The following is a 26,640-nucleotide window of genomic DNA, read 5'->3' as shown; positions in this document are numbered from 1 at the left end:
GGAGATCTCGCGAGACTGTCAGGCGTATGGCGAGAGGCGTGGGAGGAAGATTGTGTTGTCGCGAGAACTCTGCCTTTGGGCCGTAGGTTAGTGTGGGGCCGTGTCTCAGTTCACCCAAGGTCTCCTCGGATCGCCTGGAGAGGCACTCGGACGTGGTAAGAACGCTGTGGGCCGGGTGGAGGCTCGATGACCGCTGGCCCGCTGGGCCTGGGCTTGTCCGCCCCTTCCCGACCCGACCGACACCGGGATGGGCCTGCCTTCTCCTTCCCTTCCCTCCCCTCCACACGCCAGGCCCGGGCACCTCTTCCTGCCTGCCCGCGGGGCCCGGGCCTTCCTTCTCCCTTTCCCTCCACACGCCCGGGCCTAAGTTCTCATCTTCCGGCCACACGCCGGGCCCGGGCCTGTCTTTTCCTCCCCGACCCTCCTCGTGCCCGGCCGTGGGCCTGTCCTTTCCTCCCCGACCCTCCCTCACACCCGTCTCGGACACCTCCTGCTCCCCTCGGCCTTCCCTTCTCTTTAGGTGTGACAGCTCCAAGTTTCCTGTTTCTCTCGCCTCTTGCTTGGATGTGGGGCGAGGCGAGGTCTGTTTTGCCGAACGGGCACAAAACATAATCCATTTCTAGCTTGTCAGGTGGAAATGCAAAGAAGCTATTGGGTTTTTTTGACCCTCTGTGTGCCAAACACATACTGTCACATTTAATTCTCCCAATAATCCCGAAAAGTATCTTGATTATCTCTGTTTTACAGCTGAGAAGAGTAAGGCTTACTCATTCATTGGTTCATTCCACCAACAATCATTTATTTGGTGCCTGTATGTTCAGGATGTTGAGGATAGCAATGGAAAAAATGGACACCTAATTCTCATGGAACTAAATTCTTGTTGTGGGGAAAACAATAATCATAATCTTACGTGGCACGGGATTTAACATGGAATGATGCCATCAAGAATGGCAGAAGTAGAATGACAGAAGTCAGAGTGCTAGAATTTATCCGACCCCAAGGTCAGAGCTTTTTTCCTTTTAACTGTGCCTTTTTGTGTCACTTTCTAATCCCGGTCGGGTTCACCATAGTAACTGCTTTTTGGATGGACTTAGCTTTCCACCACGCACTTGGTAATTTGGAACTAAGTTTATAGAGACTCTTGAGTTACTTATTGGAATTAGGATGGCACAGGAAGTCATAGTTGGCCCATTTCTGTACCGAGATCCTAGTGTGACATTTCCAAACTTTAAAGTACATGAGACCGTTTGAGAAAGATTTACCCTAAGGATGCAATGGCTTAGGCAATTTACTTGGTTTTCTCATTTGAAGATTTGCTAGCTTGCAGATTTGTTCAGATAAGTAAATGAGATTATATATGTAAAGTCCAGCACAATAACATTCCTTTCATTTTCTCCTCTCCTGCCTTCCAGGGAGCCTTTGTCCTTGGGTCTCTGAGGAAAATCCTACTTTTTGAAAGTTTTGTGGTAGTTTTTATCTAAATAAATCTCTACAATTACATTATTACCTTTGTGCAAACAGGCATTTCGGAAATGGAAAAACATGTTGAGCTATGGAAGGGGAGGAAGATGTCCTTCTCAAAGGGAGAGAAGATATTTTAGAACTACATAGTACCCCTCACCCCCTTTTTTTTTTTTTAATTAAATCAGCATAGCTGTGCCAGAATCTCAGGATCCGGTGTAGGGGTTTCATAAAACTCCATAGGATATCCTAACACATATCCCTCCCCCGGTTGAGAGTCCCTAAGTTAGTGTTTTATAATACTTTCCCTCACATAGTGTTAGCATTCAGAGCCAGTCATTGCTGCTGCTGATGGACTTTGAACTCAGTCTCTTATTTCAAAGAATTAGTATTTTCTGCTTGGTTGGCGAATCTATGACACGAGTTCTCCTCTAGGTGGCAAGCTCACCATTGTGTTCTCAGGGACTATCACAGTAGTGTCAGTTTAGGTACTCAATAAATAGTTGTTGGATGAATACATAATACCTTAATACTTAATGATTCCTTCAACATACCAGGTGTGGTTAGGGACTTTGGACTCAGATCTGGGATTAAATCTTGGCTCTTCTACTTGGAAGTTTGTGATTGTAGGTAATATATTTAACCTTGTCAAGTCTGCTTTTTTTTTTTTTAAATTAATGGTGATGATAATAGCCACTTTAATGGTTTGTGAGTGCTAGTTGAGATAGTGAGTTTTTTTAAAAAAGGCTTAGCACATAGTAGACTAGATGTAAATACTTACTGAATTCATTTGCTCAGTAAGTAATTATTGAACACCTACTATACAACAGTGAACAAAAAGACAAAGTCCCTGCCATGTGGAACTTACCTTCTAGTATATTTTCTGAAGGGAGATCAGAAAATAAATGGTTGCTATGTGCCAGATTGTGGTTAATACTATGGAGAGTAATAAAGCATATTAAGGGGGATTGGAGGCAAGACTTTTAAAAATAAAAGATGGTGAGGAATGGCCTCAATGAGATAACCTCTGAGCAGACACCTGAAGGAAGTGAAGGCCTGGGCTTGAGGATACCCGGAAGAAAGCTCAAGGGCCCTGAGGCAGAAGCATCCTTGTTAAGCTAAAGGAGCAGCAGGAGGAGAAGAGTAAGGATAGAGGGGAAGAGTAGGTAGCAGTCATGAGGTTTCTGTAAGAGTCCTGGAGAGAGATGATGGTAATGAAATTGATGAACTTTATGTCTTTCTTTCTTATATCCTGTTCTTTGACTAAAAGTAATAAAAATAGGCAATACTTCTATAGCTCTTAATGTGCATCAGGCACTATTTTAAGTGCTTTACATATATTAGTCATCAGGTCTTTCCGAGAAAGTATACCTAGCCTCAGAAAATGAAGATTTGTCACTCTTTAGGATATACAGTGGAATGTGCTGCTGGTTCAGAGAGCACTTTCTCAAGCAGTACTGAAATCAGCAGTGAATTCACTGCCTCTGTTCACATACTGGTTAGGTTGCAAAGGCAAGCCTAAAGTGTCACTAACAGACCACCTAACCAATATGTATGCATTGGGTTAAGTTCAGTTTCATGGAAGAACTGTAGAAGGCCATGGCATTTTTTATTACTCTTCTTGCTATTTTTTAGTCCTTTTAAAATTTTCATCCAAGGTTTTCATCTTGACTTTGTTTTCATATAGTTATGCCTGGACACATTGCTTCAACATAGAACGCACATGAACAATGTGGGGGTCTAGGCTGGAATGGGGGCCCAGTTGACCACTGTTGCTCTAGCTGGTAGGCATTAATACTATCTCCATGCATGTCAGTTAGAGGAGCTGCCATATTGTCCTTCTTAGCTTATCTTCTTTGATTGTTAAATCACAACATTGCAGTGCTTAACTTCTGATATGAATGACTCTACACTCTTAATCATTCTTTTTTTTTTTTTTTTTTTTTTTTTGCGATGGAGTCTCGCTCTGTCGCAGAGGCTGGAGTGCAGTGGGTGATCTCCGCTCATTGCAAGCTCCGCCTGCCGGGTTCACGCCATTCTTCTGCCTCAGCCCCCCGAGTAGCTGGGACAACAGGCACCCGCCACAACGCCCAGCTAATTTTTTGTATTTTTTAGTAGAGATGGGGTTTCACCATGTTAGCCAGGATGGTGTTGATCTCCTGACCTGACCTCATGATCCTCCCGCCTCGGCCTTCCAAAGTGCTGGGATTACAGGCGTGAGCCACCGCGCCCGGACCACTCTTAGTCATTCTTATCCCAAGTTGTCATCCCTAATTTTGCTTGGCTTGATTAATCAAGGTGTTCCTCTTTGGGGTTAACAGTGTGTTTGGGGGCACCTTTGGGGCTTAATATTCCTGTTATGCAGCATTACCTAAGTGCTCTACAAATATGGCAGTTTGGTTCAGTGAAGTAGTGAGTAGCTCACAAAATAGGTTAAAAGGTTTTGTTGTCAATTTGGTCATGGGTGAGAAGTTAAGTCTTTTAATACTGAGATAATTTCAGCTTTCAAAAGAAGATAATCTCAGGTGTGTTTTGAGCTTTATTTTAGCATTATTGTTAGTCCTCCAGGCTTTAAAGGAGGGAAAATACTAATATTTTATCACTTGTTGGCTTCTATGGGGAGAACCACAAAGTGTTTGCCATATAAAATCAGGATAAAATGGCATTATTACTGTGACAGTAGGTAAGTTAACATGTTTTCCTATCCTTGACTATATTATGGCAAGAAGTTTCAAGTTGAATGTAGTCCCCCCAATATTCAACTTGAAATTCAGTTAGAATTTCTGTGGTACTGCCAACTCTGAAGAAAAAATCCAGAGTTGGCTGTAAAATACAGTAAATGTGTCCCCTTTAACCCACAATCTTGCTGCTATTTGTGTGAATCCATGAAGCTGAGCTTTGTGGTTCTGGCAGCAGGAAAGACACTATCTCAGCAGTTATTCTGGGATCATACTTTCAGTGGCAACACCCTTGCCAGCTTTGTCTTGTTTGAAAAAAGCCAAAAGTAATAGTTGTGATAGAAACATTTTCTTTCTCTGAAAAAACCTTCCTGCATTAATACAGGCCTTAGTGGGACATCAAGTTGATTATCTATGTTTAAAGCAGAACTATACCATACTTACTGTGGGTAGTCTGAACATAAACATTAATTTATCATATATTCATCCATTTGTCCAAAATGTCTTAGGCCTCTGTTGAATTTAGGGCGAAGCATTGTACAATTCCCAGGGACATTCTTCTCTTTATGTCGATTCAGTGGCACACATAGAATGTGAACGGTTGATGATGCCAAGGTACTGATACCAGGTTGTCTGCTTAGTATTAGGATGTACAAAGCTATTAATTTATAAATAAGACATGGTTTCTTCTCTCATGGAGCCCTCAGGCTAAGGAGGCGGGTATGTAACAATAGGGTAACGTGTTACAGGCGTCCTGCCGGAAACCCATACAGATTACAGTGGTAATGCAGGAGGGAGCAGCCAACTCTACTGGCCAAAAGTATTGAGGAGTGAGGTGGTCAGTCAGGAAAGGCTTTGTAGTTAGTGATGGTGACTTGAAAAGCAGACAGGTAGGGAGAAGAGGAGAGACTGGCATTGCTGACAGAGAGAACTGGCATAGCCAAGCTTCACAAGATAAACCAAACTATCCTATGCATAGAACAGCCGTCCAGTAGATTAGGGTGTGGGAGCTGTTCTGGGAGACAGCAGGAGAGTCAGAGTGAGGCCAGGAAATAGAGAGCTGTGATGGTTAATTTTAGGTGTCAACTTGACTGGATTAAGGAAATCTAGAAACCTGGTAAAATGTTATTTTGGGGTGTATCTGTTTCCAGAGGATATTAGGGTGTGAATCCGAGTGGATTAGGTGGGGAAAATCCACCCTCAGTGTGTGTGGGCACCATCCAATCTGCTGGGGCCCAGAGAGAACAAAAACATTGAAAAGGCAGATCTATTTGCTGGAGCTGGGATACATTCTTCCTCTCCTGTCTTTGGACAACAGAACTCCAGGCTCCCCAAGCTTTGGGCTTCAGGACTTGTATCAGTGGCCCCCTGGGTTCTCAGGCCTTTGGCTTCAGACTGAGAGTTACACCATCTGCTTTCCTGGTTCTGAGGCCTTTGCACTTGGACTGAGCCATGGTACTGGCATCCCAGGGTCTCCAGCTTGCAGACAGCTTGTCATGGGACGTCTCAGCCTGCTAATCACATGAGCCAGTTCCCCTAATAAATCCCCTCTCATATCTATATCTGTATATATCTTTATGTCTCTATCTATATAATGTTCCATCTCTCTGGAGAACCCTAACTCAAGAGCCTTATTGCCTTTAAAAGAAATTTGGACTTTATCCTGTAGGCAAATGGGGAACCATAGGAGAGCTACGCTGCTTTAGATGAAATGATCTACTTGGGATGGATGGTTGTTGTTTTGAGATAGCATAGAAATTCTTGAAGCAGAAGAGAGGTAAAACCTTATGCATTTTTCCCCTTTAGAACCTAAACATTTTATAAAGACACAAGGGCAAATACTGAAGCATAAGGGAGTAAAAAGCTACATGTAAAGTGGTCTTGAATGCAGAATTTTAGATTTTTATGATTTTCTTTCTCCTTAGTCTTTTTATGTTTATGTAATATTTAATAAATCACATCATTATAGTAACAGCTACAGCTGGCTTGAGGAGAAACAGATGAATATAACTGTGAAACTCAGTGAAAATATACACAGGGGAGTAGCTGAAGACTTTACTGTGCTGGGGCGTTGGTCAGGATCTTTTAGAGAGGGAACAGAGACCGTTGGTTAAGTAGGTGATGGCCAACAAACTTTCTTTGTATTCACATTGTGATCAGCCGTTTTTCAGAGGCACATAAAATAGATGAAAGTTCCTGACATCAGTTATATTTTAATAGACTTAAGAATTCCTTCTTTGTTGCCATTGATGTAAATTAGTACAAAGGACCATAAAATTGTAACTTTAGGCATTCAGAAGTATGTCTGTTTTTTTTGTGTCTTTACGAAATGTATTTTCCAAGGAGGGCTTTTGGAATTAGGGAGAAATTTTCTTATCTTTGATAATGAATGCCTGGATTGGGGTCCCAGAAATTGTATGCATCACAGACAAAGCAGGCACTTCCACTCTGTTCATCTGAAATCTAAGGGATACTTAATTTAGGGTAATGGCTCCATAGTGTTCCCCTTTGGTGTTTCTCATGTGATTTTGCTTTACTCTTACTATTAACAAAAACAGCTTTATATGCATAGACAACAGCAAGTATTTTACATTCAAAAAATCGACTAAAAGGTAATAGAATTACAACGTTGTCTAGATTTCATCTTTTGGCTTGATTGCATATGCAGGCTATGAGGATTATCTTGGAGAAAAGGGAAAGCTAGAAGTACCATAAGCATGATAGTCACAGGTAGGTAGGGCTATATTGCCAGGCACTGGCCTAAACATTTTAATTCATGTAATTCATTGTAGTTCATATATAATTCTCATTGAGTTGGGCCCATTATCGGGTGGAGCAAGTGGGGAGAGGAGAGGCTGGCGAGGAGCCCCAGGTGCCATCCGAGATCCTTCTAGCTGGCCTTACCCTGAGAGGCCAGGCGGGGGGCAGCAGGCGTCTAGCGGGGAGGCCCAGCGGCGAGGGAGCTGCAGGGGGGCCGCGAGCGCCAGCGGGGACTGGCTGGGAGCAGGGCAACAGTGGGCGGAGTTTTCCGCTCCTCCCCGCCCTTGGCTTGAGCGCTCCAGCTCGCTGGTGGCCCGGGCGAGCTGGAGCCACTGTGTGACGTGCGGGCGGGGCGCGGCCCGGGCTCGGGGACCTTTCGCACTCGGGTCAGGGGTAAAGCAGCCTGTTGCTTGCCGGGCAGCTGGCGCGTCGGTGACCTGGCCTGTGAGGTACGTCTGGCAGCCCAGGGGCCGTAGCGGGAGCCCTTGAGGCCGGTAGCCTTGCAGGGCTGGCGCCCGGCAGGAGCGGTGTCCCAGCGGCTGACTGCGCACCTGTGTGCGAAGCGGCGACCGGGGCGAGGGCGAGGGCTCCTGAGGCCGCTTGGAAAGGGCTTTTGGGAAGTCTAGAAAGCCGCATGAGTCACTGTTGCTTTCGAATTAGAAACGCCTTGCGGTCGGTTTTCAGTTACTACTTTAGAAAATTGATGTGCTGGGATTTATTGCCCTCAGTTACTTGTAGAAAGGTGGACAAATCTGAGCCTAGTAAACTCTGAAGTGTTAAATCTTAAAATGTTCAATAGTGAATTTATTATTACCTTATTTTAAATCTGTTGCGATATTGACGTTTGTTTGTGTGGTTTTAAAAAGACTGCAGAGAACCAGGTTCTGGATTTCAGAAACTGCTTGTCTTGATAAGAAATTTAAAGTGGGCTGGGGCTAGGGTAAGATGTATATAATCCTTGAGTTAATGAGTTGTATAAAAAACAACCTTTAGGCCGGGCGCGGTGGCTCACGCCTGTAATCCCAGCACTTTGGGAGGCCGAGGCGGGCGGATCACGAGGTCAGGAGATCGAGACCATCCTGGCTAACACGGTGAAACCCCGTCTCTACTAAAAATACAAAAAAATTAGCCGGGCGTGGCGGCGGGCGCCTGTGGTCCCAGCTACTACTGGGGAGGCTGAGACTGAAGAATGGAGTGAAGCCGGGAGGCGGAGCTGGCAGTGAGATCTCGCCACTGCACTCCAGCCTGGGCGGCAGAGCTAGACTCCGTCTCAAAACAAACAAACAAAAAACCCAAAAAAAACCAACCTTTAACAAACAGACGGAAGAAAGAACGTGTGAAGTGAAAAAAGTCTCAAGGTAAAATTGCAAAATATTTTTTAATGTAATTTTTTTAAACTAAAAGCTTTACAGACGGTCTAATGCAGGTTGTCTCCTCAAAGATAACCAAATTGTTCAGTTAGTATTTCGAGTGTAGTACTCATAGAACACATAGGTATCCTGTGAATAGATGCTGCGCTTGGCCTTTTAGCAATGACTAGGATGCCGGGCAAATGAGTAAAAAGTAGAGGTCTTTGGAGGGGCAGGGGCAGGTGGCAAGGGGGGCAGAGAATGTGAGAGTTGGAAGGTGAGGTTACAGATGATCTAGTCTGAACTTTCATTCTTACAGACAAATGAAGCCTGGAGTGGCTGTGATACAGACGTTGAATCAAAACTATTTGCATGGGTATTTGGCAGTGTTTTGGTTTTTCTGAGCCTATCATGACATACAAGGGTACTGTTTATTTATTTATTTATTTATTTATTTTGAGATGGAGTTTCGCTCCTGTTGCTCAGGCTGGAGTGCAATGGCTGCGACCTTGGCCCACCACAACCTCCACCTCCCAGGTTCAAGCGATTCTCCTGCCTCAGCCTGCCGATTAGCTGGAATTACAGGCATGCGCCACCACGCCCGGCTAATTTTGTATTTTTAGTAGGGACAGGGTTTCTGCATGTTGGTCAGGCTGGTCTCGAACTCCTGACCTCAGGTGATCCGCCCACCTCGGCCTCCCAAAGTGCTGGGATTACAGGCGTGAGCCACCGCGCCCAGCCAGTACTGTTTATTTTTGTTAGTATTATCCAAGACAGAAGATTCTGAACAATTGTGGTTATAATTTAATGAGGACTGTGAAAATAGACTGAAAATCTTAACGGAAGTTATTTCAATAGTAATCCATTGGAATGTTAATTTTAATCACTAGTGTTGGCAAGTAAAAATACTTTACAGGTGATAATACGCTAAAGGAAGAACAAGCTCATCTGGGAGAGAGAACCCACGACTAGACCTTGGGAACTGTAGTTCTAAACCCAAATCTTACCCCTTCTGGCTGTGGCCCTTCAGATGGGTCACTTAAATTATCTGGGCTTTTGTGGCTTCATATGTAGAATGAGAGTGTTATATTAGATGACCAAGATTTTTTTCAGCTTTATTTTTTATTTTTTTAAAGAGGCTTGTGAGGAGCTATTTTTCAGCTTTAAATTGTAGTTTGTGTGGGTCACAAGAGTTAAAGCTCTTTGGAAATTTTATGGTTAAGCCACACAGTAACGACTTAGCTTCATTACATAACCACTTCATTTGTGGTTCGTTGCTCAATTCTGGTGCCATAATCTTCAGACTTCACAAATAGATTTGTGCAAAGCAGTGTGTAAGCATGGCATATATAGTTTAAAGAATTCCTCGTTGAGGAAACTCCAGGTTTTGTTATTCGTTTGAAGGGTATGTGTGTTTCTTCCTCCTCTACTTCCTCTACTCCCAAATTTAGGACAGGGATACTAGAGGCAGGGAAGTTTTAGAAAGCACTTAAACTTTTAATGTCTCAAAACATAAACAAGGCAGTCCTCTTTTGAAGATGGTAAGGCAATATTTTGGATTATAATGGTGAAGAGAAAAAGACATTTTTAGTAATCTTTTATTGATTTGAATATTAGGATCACAGCTGATTTGGTCCAATCTTTTTACAGGTAAGAAAACAGTCAAAAGTATCAATACTTGGTATATATTAGAGGATTTAGACTATTGAGTTTTTGGAGTAAATAAAAGATTGCCTTTTGCTGTGCTGTATAGTGAAAGACTAGATGGAAATCTAATATTTATTAAATAAGCACGACCTCCTTACCCCTAAGTCTGTGAGTCTATATTCCTCACATATGAATTGGGAAGTTAGGTTCCACAAGGGCAAATGGTGCAAGGTCATAGCCCTGATAAATAGCTAAAGGATTCTGTCAGGTCCTGTTCACAGCCTGTCAGCTAAACCTGATAACAGTAACCACTGCAATGTGGAGGGCTTACGGTGTGCAGGCGCTAGGCTAAGTGCCGGTAGACATATAATATCTCACTTTAACCTTACTGCAGCCCCTCTGTAGCTACCATCCTTGTCTCCCTTTTTCCTGAGGAAGTTGAGGCCCAGAGAGATTATGTTACTAGCTCAGGGGTCTCAAGCTTGGAGACACAGCCAGAACTCAGGTTTGTCAGACTCCAGAGTGACCTCTTAACGGTCATGCTTGCTGCTCTGGCTCTTGAACCTTGAAACAAATGGTGAATAACTGTTGAAAGTGGCCATGAGAGTTACCTCATACAAGTATGAGTTACCTCATACAAGTCTCTTTGGATGCAACATTTCGTACAGCTGGCTTAGGCTTCAGCTCATTATGATTTAAATTCACCCATGGTTGGGGCTCTTCATTTCAGCTCTGAAGGCTTCCTCTTCATCACAGTGCAAGAGGGCAAGCCTTTTAGCACAGCTCCTTTCTTGGCATCTGGGCTCTGAAAGCTAACTGTGCTCTAACTGCGCCACAGGGAGGAGGAGGGACAGAGAGAGCCAAAGGCAGCAAAGGGGCAAGCATCCTGGGACTTACCATAAAGAAATGAAACAGATTTTTTTCGTGGCTGACAAATGAGTTCTCAAGATGACTTTTGAAGGATAACACTCCTTTTAATTTGAAAAAATGTGATAACTGTGTGTGGAAAAATCAGTTTTGTAACTTTTAAATCTCATCCTACATTCTGTCTATAGCTGATAAGGGCAAAGTCCAATGTGTGAACTCTTGCTGTATTCTACTCTTGTTGTGTAATATTAATATTTGTGATTGAATTGAGAGGACTTGCTTTAGGAATCTGGTAATACAGTCAGCACTGTATGTATTTGAGTTTGTCTCCCGTATGTTCCGGAATTCTGGAGTTTTGACATTGTGAAGCAACAATTTAATTTTATTGATTCAATTTTACACTGTGCCAGGCATTGTGGCATTCCACACAAATGGTGAGAAATCTAAAAGTGGGAAATTTGGCACAGGTGAAGAAGGCTGGGTAACACATTTGAAAGACTGCTAAACATGTCTTGCATGACTGGCCTAAGTGCAAAGTGAAGCAGCCCATCGCGCTCCAGCTCTCCAAATCGGAGCCGGCATTTCACCCATGTGATGCAGGTATTTTTCATAGTCCCTGCAGTGAGTTCTAAGTGCACACTAACGCTTCTGCCTAACACAGGCAGCTTATGGCATGCAAAAGGAGGCTGCAAAGTAACCACTGTTGGTGTCTTCAGGGTTGGAAAAATTTTCACAGGGATTTCTGTGAAATCCAATTAAGGCAGCCCTTTCTTTTTAATAGATGATTATGGAGAAAGAGACTGACGAAAACAAAATCAGCAAGGGGAAGTTAAAAAATTTCCTGAATTGTTCAGTTTCTTGTGGAAACTCTAGTTCCTGAATCCGAGTCTTTTGCTGAGATAGTGTACAGAAAGTTTGTTTTGCTGCTCTTCCCACTTCCCTCAGAATACATTATTTCTGAGGGAGGAACTCACCACTTTTGTCTCTATCCAGCTTTCAGCTAGGCACCTGGCCCTAAACTTAGTCTTATAGATGCAGTCAAGGCCTGGCAAAGTTCTTTGTCTGAAATGAGCAGTCAGCCAGTTGGAGGACTCTACACTGGGTAGGCCACTTTTCACCCCAAAGCTGGCTTCTCCAAGAAAGTCATTGCTTTCAGGACTGTTAGGAAGTTATTTGATATATTGCCTAACATGCCTCCTATTAATGTTTTTTACCCCCTTGTGTCTGTTCCAAACAAATTTAATTCTTCTAGTTGACAGGTCTCCACATACTTGAGAATGGTAATCATGTCCTCCTGGAGACGTCTCTTATCTAGGCTAAACAGCCTTCCTTCCTGGAGAAGTTTTTCATGGTTTTGAGGCCTCTTTCCCTTTTCTGAGTGTTGTCTTCTAAAGCGTGTTACTCAGAAATAAGTTTTGAATTTAGTCTAATAAACACGGAACAGGCTAATCCTGTGACAAACACTATACTTTTGGTAAATTTAGTCAAATAGTATGTAAGTTATTTTTTCCCACAGACCCAGCACACTGCGAATTCATACTTTCGGTTAAAGATTTCCACCCTTTAAAAAGGAATTATTCTCTTCCTTGCCCTCCCTAATTAAAGTGAAAAAACTTACATTTTGTTTTGTAAGATTGAACAGCTATGTAGAGATTGTTTTGGGATCTGTTTCTGTCACAGTCCCATGTTACCTCCAGCTTTAATGTTTGTCTTGTATGTTTTCATACAGGTAATTAGGAAAACAGGGATGTGCCTCTAAAAACTTTACAAACTGGCCTTAGTCTGTCATCCTTTGAGTATTTTGTAAAAAATAATCTTACTATTCAGTTTAATTGTGCTTCTCTTTAGCTGATATTCACTTTGTCCACAGTGATAACATACAGTCTTGCCACAAGTCTTCTGTCATCCCTTTGTGTCTACAGCATTACCTTGACTTGCCAGTTTAGTAAAACAATCCAAAAGGAAACAACTGGTATCACAAGGCTTAGTGAACCTATTCTGAGCTCTAGTAATCACCACTGTCATTTTCTCAGTGTTTAAAAATCATGTCATTGTTCTTCCAGTAGCTTTTGTCAAGTTTTACTTCGTGGCTTTACTGACACTCTTGTGTTACAGTCTCATTTTATCATTATATGCTGTTCTTCCCATTTCTGTTTCCTTTCGCTCCTAAACCCAAGCTTCTTAGAGAACTCTGTATTTACCCACACCAATTTCTGTGTCTCCTTTATATGAGAATCATATGAAATCATTTTGTCACATATAATCTGTTATATATAATGCACATTCTTTTATATATTATATATTACATATATTCTCTCTATATAAAACATGTATCTCTATATCTGTTATATTCTTTTTTGTTGTTGTTTTGAGACAGAGTTTCACCCTCTTACCCAGGCTGGAGCGCAGTGGTGCAATCACGGCTCACTGCAGCTGCGACCTCCTGGGCTCAGGTGATCTTCCCACCTCAGCCCGCCAAGTAGCTGGGACTACAGGTGCACACCACCACATGTGGCTAATTTTTATATTTTGTAGAGACGGGGTCTGGCTATTTTGCCCAGGCTGGTCCCAAACTCCTGGGATCAAGTGATCCACCCACCTTGGCCTCCCAAAGTAGTAGAATTACAGGTGTGAGCACTGTGCCTGGCCCTATGTTATATTTTTGAGAGCTTCCTAGCTGTGAAGTCATTCTTAAGTTCTTCCTAAATAAAAAAAAAGTTCTACCTAAAAGGGGGAAATTAAAAATTCCGTCTTCTAAACAGTGTTCTAAACTTGATTGTTTGCAGCTTATTCTGAAAGTAATCAAAGATCCTTCTGTACCTTTTAGTCTTCATCTCTAAATCTACAAAGAGGAACACATGCCTCATATGACTATATGTGTGTTATAAATAGAAAATGATATTCTAATGTTCTTTTAACTTTTTAGGACACTGTATGCTCTTTGATTCAGGACAATTAGTGTATTTTTCCAGAAATAGCTATTCACATGTAAAGTGTCACTAAAGTAGATTATAGAGTTTTATGGCAGTAACGGTGGTACAGGGAAGGGAGGAGACAATATTTATTAAAAGTATCTTACGTGCTAGGTTTTGTGTTGGAAAGTAATCTAAATAGTTAGTAATGGGAGTTGGCTGGAATGATGATTTGAGGGATGATTGAAAGGTGATTTTTGGTTGTAATTATGGTGCTATTTATATATATTTTTTTCTCTTAAAGGAGCAGTGAGGAGAATGAATACCTTCCAAGACCAGAGTGGCAGCTCCAGTAATAGAGAACCCCTTTTGAGGTGTAGTGATGCACGGAGGGACTTGGAGCTTGCTATTGGTGGAGTTCTCCGGGCTGAACAGCAAATTAAAGATAACTTGCGAGAGGTGTGACATGTGCTTTTCTCTTCTCTTGTCTGGACTCTTGGCACAGGGCTGGTTAGAGCATGGCCAAGGACTTGGTCTCTCCGTGCCAGCAAAAAATTTCACCCCATGCCTTGTGTGGTCTACTTGGTCCCAGTCAGTTGCCTGATATACTGGTGCCTTTCATCCCAAGGGGAAATAAGGCAGATGCTAGAAGAGTCTGGAAAACCCTGTGCCACTCTAGAAAATTCTATTCAGCATGCATTTTTGATTACTCCTCTGTGTGATTCCTCAGGCACTGTAACCAGTAAAAATATGAAATGAGTGAGTAGTATCCTCTCAGCTGCATCCTCTTGATTGCATGAAGGATGCACTTGAGCATCCTCCCTATCATCTTTTAGCTGGTTAATGGCATTGTTCTGTAAATGACTATCTGTTAGGGCAAGCTAGAGTGAAATCTGTTGTTGGTTCCAGTAGTATTTTGTTGTTGTGTGTGTTAGACCAAGTATTACATGACTGTGAAACACAACTTTATTAAACAAAAAAAAAATGTGTTTTAAAATACAGTTTCTTATGTATATTGTCACGGATAATTTATGGCCTGTTTTGACTTCTTCCCTTGAGATTTTTATATTTAGCCCTGTTTGAATCACTGTTTATGCTTCCAGAAACATTAGTTTATAATTTTACTTAAATTGTCTACCCTAATGGTCTTCTTCTAGCTGTTGACATGTGGTGGCACATCTCTTTACTAAATTGGCCTGCTGTAAATGGACCGCTAATTCTGTGGGGTGAGAAAAGAGATAAGGGGCTAGCTATTAAGTTAATACTCGTCTTTATTCTGCTGTTAAACTTGTAAAACCATAGGTTTTTAAATTATGTGGAAAACTGAGGGAGTCAGTATTTCCTGGTACATTCTTGTATTTTCTCTTGATTAGGACACCCAAATTAAACCTAATCCTCTTAGAAGGCTGGGTATTAAGGAGGATTTTAGAGTTTAGGTATGCCTTTATGGCTAGGATTCTTAAATTGGGGTCCATAGGGCTTTAGTGGGTCCTTGGGTGGGCTTTGGAACACTAAACCCTGAAATTATAGGCAAAATCTTGAAAATACACATTTTTTCTGGGGAGATACTTCATAGATGTCATTGGATAATAAAAAGGATTTGTGATACCCCCAACCCCACCCCCCCCAGAAAAGTTTAAGAAACTCACTATTCTTTGGGAAACATCATTCTTTGGGATTATAACACTAGGAAGCTAACATGTATGTGTTTCCTAGGTCAAAGCTCAGATTCACAGTTGCATAAGTCGTCACCTGGAATGTCTTAGAAGCCGTGAGGTGTGGCTGTATGAACAGGTGGACCTTATTTATCAGCTTAAAGAGGAGACACTTCAACAGCAGGCTCAGCAGCTCTACTCGGTAAGGTGACTGCATGGCTAGAATTGGTTTGAGCATGGCTTCTGGTTGCCAGAGAGTATCTTCCTTGTAATGCAGTGTTAATATAGATCAGATAAAAGTTTAATCTCAAGTGCTGTTTGGTAACTTGAGTATATCTGGTGCTTTTGGTGTCATTGTGGCTAGTTGGTTTCATTTTTCTTTTAGTTATTGGGCCAGTTCAATTGTCTTACTCATCAACTGGAGTGTACCCAAAACAAAGATCTAGCCAATCAAGTCTCTGTGTGCCTGGAGAGGTAACGACCCTTTTTGCGTATTTTAACTTTTGACTCTAACTTTGGTATACTAAAAGAAAGTCGATTTTGTAACTCGTTGCATGTGTTATATTTAACTTCTATGTTGCTAGGATAAGATTATTCTGCTTCATGTATTTAATATACTTGCTGATACATGAATAAGCCATCTACCTTTGGTTGAGTTTCTTAGAGAAGTGTAATCATTTAAAACAACTCACAATTTGGCTTTTGTTTTAGATGAAGTTGATGAAACAGATATTCCTTAAAAATAGCCAATTTTGTTTTTTTTCCCCAGACTGGGCAGTTTGACCCTTAAGCCTGAAGATTCAACTGTCCTGCTCTTTGAAGCTGACACAACTACTCTGCGCCAGACCATCACCACATTTGGGTCTCTCAAAACCATTGTGAGTAATCTCATATGCTTCACTGGGCACTTCTCATATCTGTGGCCTCACAGCTGGTCTTAAAAAAAATTGCTATGAATAGTGACTTTCTTGAGAATTTGATTAGCTTCAAAAATTTCATGTTCTCAGCTGGGCGTGGTGGCTCATGCCTGTAATCCTAGCACTTTGGGAGGCCGAGGAGGGTGGATCACTTGAAGTCAGAAGTTCGAGACCAGCCTGGCCAACATGGTGAAAACCCATCTTTATTAAAAATACAAAAAAATTAGCTGGGTGCCTGTAATCTCAGCTACTTGGAAGGCTGAGGCAGGAGGATCGCTTCAACCCAGGAGGCAGAGGTTGCAGTGAGCTGAGATTGTGCCACTGCATTCCAACCTGGGCGACACAGTGAGACTCCGCCTTAAAAAAAAAAATTCATATTCTGAATAAGTTGCCTAGGTTGGTAGTTCTTGGAATGTAGTACAGACTCAGAGATATTCTTTGGAATGCCTCATGTGTCTCTCTAAATACTTTTGATATATTTTTTGTAAAATTTATGGCTTGAATAGTTTTTAATAAAGAACCAAACGTTTGGGTCTTGTTAAAAGTGGTAATACAACCAATTCTAGTAAAGATTTTTTATATAATAGTTACGTGGTAGAGTATTCTCCAATTTGATAACTACTTTGTAAGTCATGGAATTTAGTGTGAACAGTACTTCTAATGAAATGGTAATGCTTTAACATTTTGGAAATTTGGAATTGTAGTTTCACTTTTTTGGCAGCATAGCATAAATAACATGATTACATTCTCTCTATTTCGTAGCAAATTCCTGAGCACTTGATGGCCCATGCTACTTCAGCAAATATTGGGCCCTTCCTGGAGAAGAGAAGCTGTATCTCAATGCCACAGCAGGTAAAATATCATTTTATTTTTGGTAATTGAGTCACTACTTGGCTTATACTTCCTTTGGGTTTTATATAGCATTAAAAAAACGCTACTGTTTGTAAAAAGGCACCAGTGGCAATGAGTTAGTTTATGAAACTGAATGCTTCCCTTGAGACCTAATGCCAAATAGAAATTTAGATGTCTTGTCGGGACTGATTAACAGAAAAAGTAATTATCAATCAGTTCATAGGAAATTATCATTAGCTGTCTTACTGATACTGGTTCTCTGTGAGGGATCCTCTTTATAATTTGTAGAGATGATTTATTTCTAAAGGAATGGCAATGTGAATAAAAGTTTCTAGATGTTTTAGTTGAGAAGAGCCCTAGAGATCAGCTATGTCTCTTGTTTTATAACTGTGAAAATTGAGGCTCTGGGAAGGCACATGATTTGCCCAGGGTCAGTGGCAAGCCAAGATTAGAGAGTGGCTCTTCTCTTTTTCTGGTGAACTTTCTACTGCATTTGACATTCCTTGTTTTGTGATTAACAGAAGTCAGCATCCAGTATTGTAGCTGTCCCTCTCAGCGAATGGCTCCTTGGAAGCAAACCTGCCAGTGGTCATCAAGCTCCTTACATACCCAGCACCGACCCCCAGGACTGGCTTACCCAAAAGCAGACCTTGGAGAACAGTCAGGTCTGTTGTTGCTTTTATTGTTTCTACAGTAGACACAGCAGTAGGTGGAGTTAGTTACTAATCAGTAGTAGTATGTATCATTGTTAACTTTTTGGTTGCAGTCTGGAAACATATTTATTAATAGTCTCTTCATCATAGAAAGTTTAGAAAATAAGGAACTCTTTATTGTAGAAAATTTTAAAAATAAAGAATTTTATATTAAAAAAGCCCACAAACCCATAATCTCAACACAAAGAGAAAAACACTGTAACAATAAAAGTGAAGTATTTATATACTTTAGTTTTCTATACATACATATTTTTAAAGAACCATTCTGTAAATCCTGTTTTGGTAAGTAGATTTTTTTTTCACCAGGATAACATTAACATATTTCTCTGTCATTTAATTTCTTCTGTAAAGTATTTAATAGTATATCATTGATTGGCTGTAATTTAAATTCAAGTTTTTCTGGATATAAAAAAGGATTCCCTAAACATCCAGGAGCCAATTATTTGTGTGCATTCTTGATTAGTTCCTTAGGAGTACATTTCTAGAAATTGCATTCCTAGATTATAATTCTGCTTACCCTTTAAAACTTTGGATACATATTGCCAATTTGGCTTCCCAGGAAGTTGCCAACAGTTTATAGTCTCACTAGCAGAATATTCAGGGTACCTGCTTCCCTGAAACCTAAGAGTAATAGTCATTTAGGTTTTTTGCTCTGAATCTGACACAAAATAGCAATTTTGCTTTTGTTTTTTCTTCCGTTAGTAAGGAGGCTGAGTATTTTCTTTTTCCGTTTTTTTTTTTTTTTTTTTTTTTGAGACCGAGTCTTGCTCTGTCTCCCAGGCTGGAGTGCAGTGGCGGGATCTCAGCTCACTGCAAGCTCCGTCCTGCAGGTTCATGCCATTCTCCTGCCTCAGCCTCCTGAGTAGCTGGGATTACAGGCGCCCGCCACCACGCCCGGCTAATTTTTTGTATTTTTTTTTTAGTAGAGACGGGTTTTCACTGTGTTAGCCAGGATGGTCTCGATCTCCTGACCTCGTGATCCGCCTGCCTCGGCCTCCCAAAGTGCTGGGATTACAGGTGTGAGCCACTGCGCCTGGTCAAGTATTTTCATGTTTATTAGGCTTCTTTGATGACTTGCCTGATCATATCCTTTGCTTATTTTTTGTGCTTTATTTGTAAAGGCATATCACACCCTTTTCTATCAGATAAGAGTATCTAAACAGAGAAATCCCTTGCGTTTTGGCTTTGTGTACTTAAATTTCAAAACCCTGGGCAAGAGAGTAAATATGCAGACAGGGCCGGGCACGGTGGCTCACGCCTGTAATCCCAGTACTTTGGGAGGCTGAGGTGGGCAGATCACAAGGTCAGGAGATGGAGACCATCCTGGCTAACACGGTGAAACCCTGTCTCTACTAAAAATACAAAAAAAAAAAAAAAAATTAGCCGGGCGTGGTGGTGGGCGCCTGTAGTCCCAGCTACTCGGGAGGCTGAGGCGGGAGAATGGCATGAACCTGGGAGGCAGAGCTTGCAGTGAGCTGAGATTGTGCCACCGCACTCCAGCCTGGGGGACAGAGCGAGACTCCATCTCAAAAAAAAAAAAAAAAAAATGTGCAGACAGAATCTCCAAAGCAGTCATAATTGTTCTGGCAAACTAATACTGTGTACTTTTTGTGTAGACTTCTTCCAGAGCCTGCAATTTCTTCAATAATGTCGGGGGAAACCTAAAGGGCTTAGAAAACTGGCTCCTCAAGAGTGAAAAATCAAGTTATCAAAAGTGTAACAGCCATTCCACTACTAGTTCTTTCTCCATTGAAATGGAAAAGGTTGGAGATCAAGAGCTTCCTGATCGAGATGAGATGGACCTATCAGATTGGCTAGTGACTCCCCAGGAATCCCATAAGCTGCGGAAGCCTGAGAATGGCAGTCGTGAAACCAGTGAGAAGTTTAAGCTCTTGTTCCAGTCCTATAATGTGAATGATTGGCTTGTCAAGACTGACTCCTGTACCAACTGTCAGGGAAACCAGCCCAAAGGTGTGGAGATTGAAAACCTGGGCAATCTGAAGTGCCTGAATGACCACTTGGAGGCCAAGAAACCATTGTCCACCCCCAGCATGGTTACAGAGGATTGGCTTGTCCAGAACCATCAGGACCCATGTAAGGTAGAGGAGGTGTGCAGAGCCAATGAGCCCTGCACAAGCTTTGCAGAGTGTGTGTGTGATGAGAATTGTGAGAAGGAGGCTCTGTATAAGTGGCTTCTGAAGAAAGAAGGAAAGGATAAAAATGGGGTGCCTGTGGAACCCAAACCTGAGCCTGAGAAGCATAAAGATTCCCTGAATATGTGGCTCTGTCCTAGAAAAGAAGTAATAGAACAAACTAAAGCACCAAAGGCAATGACTCCTTCTAGAATTGCTGATTCCTTCCAAGTCATAAAGAACAGCCCCTTGTCGGAGTGGCTTATCAGGCCCCCATACAAAGAAGGAATTCCCAAGGAAGTGCCTGGTACTGAAGACAGAGCGGGCAAACAGAAGTTTAAAAGCCCCATGAACACTTCCTGGTGTTCCTTTAACACAGCTGACTGGGTCCTGCCAGGAAAGAAGATGGGCAACCTCAGCCAGTTATCCTCTGGAGAAGACAAGTGGCTGCTTCGAAAGAAGGCCCAGGTGAGCATAAACATCAAAATAGCACTGGTTTGAGTTTTATTTATGTATTCATTTATTTTGAGATGGGGTGTCTGTCACTCAGGCTGGAGTGCAGTGGTGCGATCTCAGCTCATTGCAACCTTCCCTTCCGAGGCTCCAGCCATCCCCCTGCCCGCACTGCAGCCTCCTGAGTAGCTGGGACCATAGGCGTGCACCACCATGCCTGGCTAATTTTTTGTATTTTTGGTAGAGATGGGGTTTCGGCCCGGGCTGGTCTCTGAACTCCTGAGCTCAAGCGATCTGCCCGTCTTGGCCTTCTAAACTGCTGGGATTACAGGCGTGATCCACCACACCCGGCCTAGAGTTTTATATTTCATAATCCCAAACCTTGCAAACCGGCCAGCCAGATCCTTAAATATGTTAAATACTAAATTTGAAATGGAGGATTTATGAATTTTTTGTGCACTTTCCAGGCCTAAGCCCCATCCTTCAGGAAAGAAAAGAACCTAGCCTGTTTTATTGCTATTTATGGAAAATATTTGGGGTAGAAATAACAATTGTCACCCTTGTTTTTTGTTGTTACAGAGAATGGCCAACATTTATTCTCTGTAGACCCTATTTGGAAGATAAGTTGGTCTCATGCCTCCTAGTTTTCATGAAGCAACCTACTCTTTTCTTTTATTGCAGGAAGTATTACTTAATTCACCTCTACAGGAGGAACATAACTTCCCCCCAGACCATTATGGCCTCCCTGCAGTTTGTGATCTCTTTGCCTGTATGCAGCTTAAAGTTGATAAAGAGAAGTGGTTATATCGAACTCCTCTACAGGTGGGTACATGCCACCAGCATGAAAATTAGATTATAGCTATTTATAAAATAAATGTTTTGTCTTACATATGAAGTCATACTTGGCTCACTGAACCATATCCCTTTTAATAGTATGTATATTAGGCAAGTGAGGGTGGGACGGGGGAGCTCATAAAAAGTTGATGTATTTTAATTGAATGTGCTTTATGAACTAACTAGGCATACTTCAAAATGAACTTTCAAGATGTAACTGTTGGGAATTTTCAGATCCCATGTGGATTCTAGTAGTTTATATACCTACCTCGAAGGTGGGTTTGGTTCCAGGCCACTGCAATAAAGCAAATATCCCAATAACGTGAGCTACACAAATACTTTGGTTTCCCATTGCATATAAAAGTTGTATATAATACACTATAGTTAAGTCTGCAATAACATTATGTCTTAAGAAAACAATGTACATACCTCAATTAAAAAGTATTTTATTACTACAAAATGCTGATGGTCATCTGAGCCATTACATAATCTTTTTACTGTTGGAGGTTCTTGCCTTGATGTTGATTACTGCTGACTGATTAGAATGGTAGCTGCTTGAAGGTTGGGATGGCTGTGTGAGTTTCTTTAAATAAGATAATGAAGTTTGCTGCATCAATGACTTTTCCTTTCATGAAATATTTCTAACGTGATGCTGTGTGATAGCATCTTTATCAACTAAGTTTATTTAATATTCTAAATCCTTTGTTGTCACTTCAGCAATACACAGCATCTTCTCCAGGAGTAGATTCTATCTCAAGAAATCACTTTCTTTGCTCATCCATAAGAAGCAACTGCTCATCCGTTTAAGTTTGATCATGAGATTGCAGCAATTCAGTCACATATTCAGGCTCCACTTCTACTTGTCTTACTGTTTCCACCACATCTGCAGTTACTTCCTCCACTGAAGTCCTGAGTTCCTCCAAGCCATCCATGAGGGTTGGAATCCGTTTCTTCCAAACTCCTATTAATGTTGATATTTTGACTTCCTCTCATGAATCATGAATGATCTCAGTGGCATCCAGAATGGTGAATCCTTTCCAGGTTTTCAGTTTACTTTGCCCAGATCTATCAGAGGAACCTAGGCAGCTAGGGCCTTAAAAAATGTATTTCTTAAATAATACTTGAAAGTTGAAATTACTGTTTGATCCATAGGCTGCAGAATGGATGTTTTATTAGCAAACATGAAAACATTAATCTCCTTCTGCATCTCTATCAGAGCTTTTGGGTGACCAAGTGCACTGTCAATGGGTGTAGTATTTTGAAAGGAATGTTTTTTTCTGAGCAGTAGTTCTCAACAGAGGGCTTAAAATATTCAGTAAACCATGCTGTGAACAGGTGTGCTGTCATCCAAGCTTTGTTGTTCCATTTCTCGAGCACAGGCAGAGTAGATTTAGCATAATTCTCAAGGGCCCTAGGATTGAAGCACTGGCTTCAACTTAGCTACCAGTGGCCAGGTGCAGTGGCTCAGGCCTGCAATTCCAGCACTTTGGGAGGCGGAGGTAGGAAGATTGCTTGAGCCAAGGAGTTCAAGACCAGCCTGGGCAACATACAGAGACCTTGTCTGTACAAAATTAGCTGGGTATGGTGGAGCATGCCTGTAGTCCCAGCTACTCAGGAGGCTGAGGTGGGAGAATCTTGTGTCTGGGAGGTCAAGGCTGCAGTGTGCTATGATAGCTCTGCTGCAGTCTTGCCTGGTTGACAGAGGGAGACCCTGTCTCAAAAAAAAAAAAAAAAAAAAAAAGTCACTGGCTGTGTTAGTCCCTAACAAGAGAGTCAATCTGTCCTTTGAAGCCAGGCATTGACTTATCTTTCTAGCTATCAGTTCTAGATGACTACTTCTTCCAATAGGAAGTTGTTTTGTCTGCACTGAAAATGTTGAGTGTAGCCAACTTCATTTACGATCTTGGCTAGATATTCTGGATAACTTGCTACTTCATCTTGCATTTTTGCTATGGAGATGGCTTCTTTCCTTAAACCTCATGAACCAACCACTGCTAGCTTCAAACATGACTTCTGGTTCCTGACCTCTCAGCCTTCATAAAATTGAAGAGAATTAGGGCCTTACTCTGGGGTTCCTAAGGGAATGTTGTGGCTAGTTTGATCTCCTATCGAGACCACTAAAACTTTCTCCATATCAGAAATAAGGCTGTTTGCTTTTTAAATCATTCAGCTGTTCACTGGAGTAGCACTTCTAGTTTTTTTTCAGGAACTTTTCAGCCAGAGAATGAGAAGCTAAAAAACAACAACAAAAAACTTTGCCTTTGTGCTCACAGCTTGGCTGGTCCAAAAGGCCTACCCAGCTTTCAGCCTCTCTTGGCCTTCAACATGACTTTCTCGCTAAGTTTAGTCATTTCTGGCTTTTGATTTAAAGAAGAGTGAGAGATGGGGACTCTTCCTTTTAGCTGAACACTTAGATGCAATTGTAGGGTTAATAATTGGCCTAATTTCAATCTTGTTTTGTCTCAGGGAACAGGGAGGCCTGAGGAAAGAGAAGAGAAATGGGGAAAGGCTGTTTGGTGGGCACTCAGGACATTTATTGATGAAAAGTTTACCATCTTTAATGGGCACAGTTCATGACACAAATGCTTAATTTATAAAAAATACAATATAACAAGGTATATCTGTATTGGGAAATGAGTCAGAGCTTTAAGGCAGGGAGAATTTGCTTTTATTCTTCAGTGAAGTGACTTGTCATCTGTGGGTGTCTCTTTACAGATGTGAAGGAATGGACAAGAGTTGAGCAGCCTTTCTGCTGATTATCACACATCATGAGCTGAGTGACTGCGGCTTGCCAAATCTTTGTGTTTCTGGGTCTGACCAGTTAGCTTAGTTCTTCTCCTGCCTAATTTTGAACTAGTAAAGCAAAGTGAGTCATCAGATTATGAGTTACTGTTTAAAAGAAAAATGCTGTTTATTCATGCTGAGGTGATTCAGTTCTCTCCTTCTTACAGAAGTATTTTAATTCACCCCACACTAGAAATGCAGCATCTTTGTGGACGTCTTTTTCACAAGCCTCCAAGGCTCCTTAGATTGGGTCGTTACTAAAAGTACATTGAAACACTCTTGTTTATCAAAGTATATTGATGTATTCTAAAGCTAGTAAACTTCCCTAACGTTTAATTGCCCTACAGATGCTTCTCTTGCTGTGGGTTTTCTTTTGTTAGTGGTCTGAAATAATGATTTTCCTGTTCTATTAATACATAGTGTATTTTGCACAAAAAAATTAACCTGGTCAATAGTGATTACCAAAATATATATTAATGATGTTGGCAATTTTTGACATTAATTCCGAAACATTTTAGCCCACGTTAGTTCTACATTATTCTTCACTTAAACTCAGCTACTGCAAATTTTGTCTTTCTGTAAATGTTATTAAAATATCCAGTGAGCTCTTTTAGAAGGACTCAGTATTATTTCAAGACTATTTTTGAGGTAATTCTAGCCTTTTAAAATATTCTATAGACCTACGGGGCTTAAAACAACCCCAGTACTGACTAAGCAAATAGGCAAAAGATATGTTGGAAATGTATTATAGTACTTGAACCATTCACTATCATAGGGATTACTGGTGCATCCTGTGTAAATGGAAGCTGAGCTTGACACCTGGTGCTTTTAAGTAGGGATAAAGTCATCCTTTCACTGCAAGCACAGCATACCTGTACCTCCAAAAGTGACGTTTTAGTGAACAGGCTGTTTTCAACACTTGTGCCTTGGGGTGTTCATTGAAGCTTTGTGAAAACTACTGATGTTTTCTCAGTCTCCTTAAAGTTAACGTCCATGCTTTAAAATGTCTGTGTAGGAGAGAAGTGGGGTTTATAATGTTTTCTCTAAGATATCTTTGCTGCTTTCCAGACTTTGAAACTATTAAGCTTCTTAACTGCCTCTTACTGGAAATACTTCTGGGGAAACTTCATGGTCCCAAAATGTCATTGCCATACAGCTTCACTAGAGTTGTTTGAACCACAGCTGAAAAGAGCTTTGTATTATTTTTTAATTTCCCTCCCCAGATATCATTTAGGAATATTATATAAAGGTGGTGGGCAAAAACAATGTAAGGAGACTTTCCAGTTGTCTTGAGTTGCAGCTCTGTAGTTTCTTTTTTGAGGCCAAACATACTGTATTTTACAAGTCAAAATATAATTTACATTAATCACTATGTTAATGAGTATGTAAAACATTCTTTTGCATTGATGAATTTTGTATCTGCTTCCATTAAAAGCATTAACAGCCATAGTTGTTGCATGTTATTTGTAAAACTAATTGTCACAAAGTGTGGTGTGGTACCACATAATGTGGTAACTTTTGGTTAGGAATCCAGCTGAGAAACAGCTTGAACATAAAAATAACATCAGTGTATTTTATGAAAAATTGGCAAACAATAGGTATATTAACCTCCACTTTCAGTCTTTTATAAAAACTATTCACATCTATTTAAAAAAAAAAAAAACCTATGGGACTTCAGCTAAGATTCCGTGCCTTTCTACTGGATTCCTCTTACTAGATGCATCCGAAAAGGCCCTAGTTTACTTTCTCCAATCATATAGCCACCAGGTATTTAATACAGTAATATGTGTATAACCTGTAGTGCAATTATACATGATTAACTTCATACGGTGGATGAAAAAGCAAACTCAGAAATTAAACAACTTGGCCTCATGTCCTTTAGTTTTCCCAAGGCTTCCTTGAAAAACATCTGGCTCTTGGCTGGGCAGGGTCACTCACGCCTGTAATCCCAGCACTCTAGGAGGCCAAGGCAGGTGGATCACCTGAGGTCAGGAGTTCGAGACCACCCTGACCAACATAGTAAACCTCGCCTCTACTAAAAATACAAAAATTACCCAGGCGTGGTGGCACATGTCTGTAGTCCCAGCTACTTGGGAGGCTGAGGCAGGAGAATTGCTTGAACCTGGGAGGTGGAGGTTGCAGTGAGCTGAGATCGTGCCACTGCACTCCACCATGGGCAACAGAGTGAGACTGTGTCTCAAAAAAAAAAAAAAGTATATTCTCTAAGGGTGTAATGTTTTTATTTATTCTTAAGATTTTCCTTATTGATTTTATGATGTTTAGATCTTCTAAATCCTTATTTTGTTCACTTGATCTCTGTTGTATTGAGAGTAGTGTTTTAAAGTTCCCAATGATGACAGCCTTCCTAACTCGTGCCTGTAATCCCAGCTACTTGGGAGACTGAGGCAGAATTACTTGAACCCGGGAGTTGGAGGTTGCAGCGCACTGAGATTGCACCACTGCACTCCAGCCTGGGCAACAGAGTGAGACCCTGTCTCAAAAAAAAAAAAAAAAAAAAAACCTAGCTCTTAATTATTCCTAGTAAGGCGTCAGTTAATATGTATGGAATGAAGCAGGATTGTTGGAAAGATTGTTCTAGCATGCTAGTCTAACGCTGACCTGAAAT

At 41.3% G+C, this 26,640-nt stretch overlaps 1 protein-coding gene across 5 annotated transcripts; it reads left to right on the top strand.

The window, feature by feature from the left end:
• Positions 1-84: 84 nt before the first annotated feature.
• On the top strand, positions 85-25,461 carry NCOA4 (nuclear receptor coactivator 4). Of its 5 annotated transcripts, none has more exon segments than NM_001135286.1 (10): positions 85-155; positions 13,979-14,133; positions 15,391-15,531; positions 15,715-15,803; positions 16,099-16,207; positions 17,009-17,098; positions 17,620-17,763; positions 19,428-20,411; positions 21,078-21,218; positions 23,946-25,459. In NM_001135286.1, coding segments are annotated over 9 exon segments (1,845 nt in total). In that variant the 5' UTR covers positions 85-155; positions 13,979-13,992; the 3' UTR covers positions 23,952-25,459.
• Positions 25,462-26,640: the final 1,179 nt, after the last annotated feature.

Source organism: Pongo abelii, chromosome 8 (genome assembly GCF_028885655.2).
Source record: "Pongo abelii isolate AG06213 chromosome 8, NHGRI_mPonAbe1-v2.0_pri, whole genome shotgun sequence".
In the NCBI taxonomy this organism is placed as follows: domain Eukaryota; kingdom Metazoa; phylum Chordata; class Mammalia; order Primates; family Hominidae; genus Pongo; species Pongo abelii.
Note: the sequence above shows the minus strand (reverse complement) of the source record. Positions and strands in the feature narration are given on the sequence as shown.

What these genes read in the sequence shown, in the direction of transcription:
- NCOA4 (XM_063727101.1), top strand. Translation starts at nt 13,993, where the DNA reads ATGAATACCTTCCAAGACCAGAGTGGCAGCTCCAGTAATAGAGAACCC. An exon ending in TTGGGTCTCTCAAAACCATT is followed by an intron (nt 16,208 to 17,008) that starts GTGAGTAATCTC and finishes TCTATTTCGTAG; the next exon opens with CAAATTCCTGAGCACTTGAT. An exon ending in AGACCTTGGAGAACAGTCAG is followed by an intron (nt 17,764 to 19,427) that starts GTCTGTTGTTGC and finishes CTTTTTGTGTAG; the next exon opens with ACTTCTTCCAGAGCCTGCAA.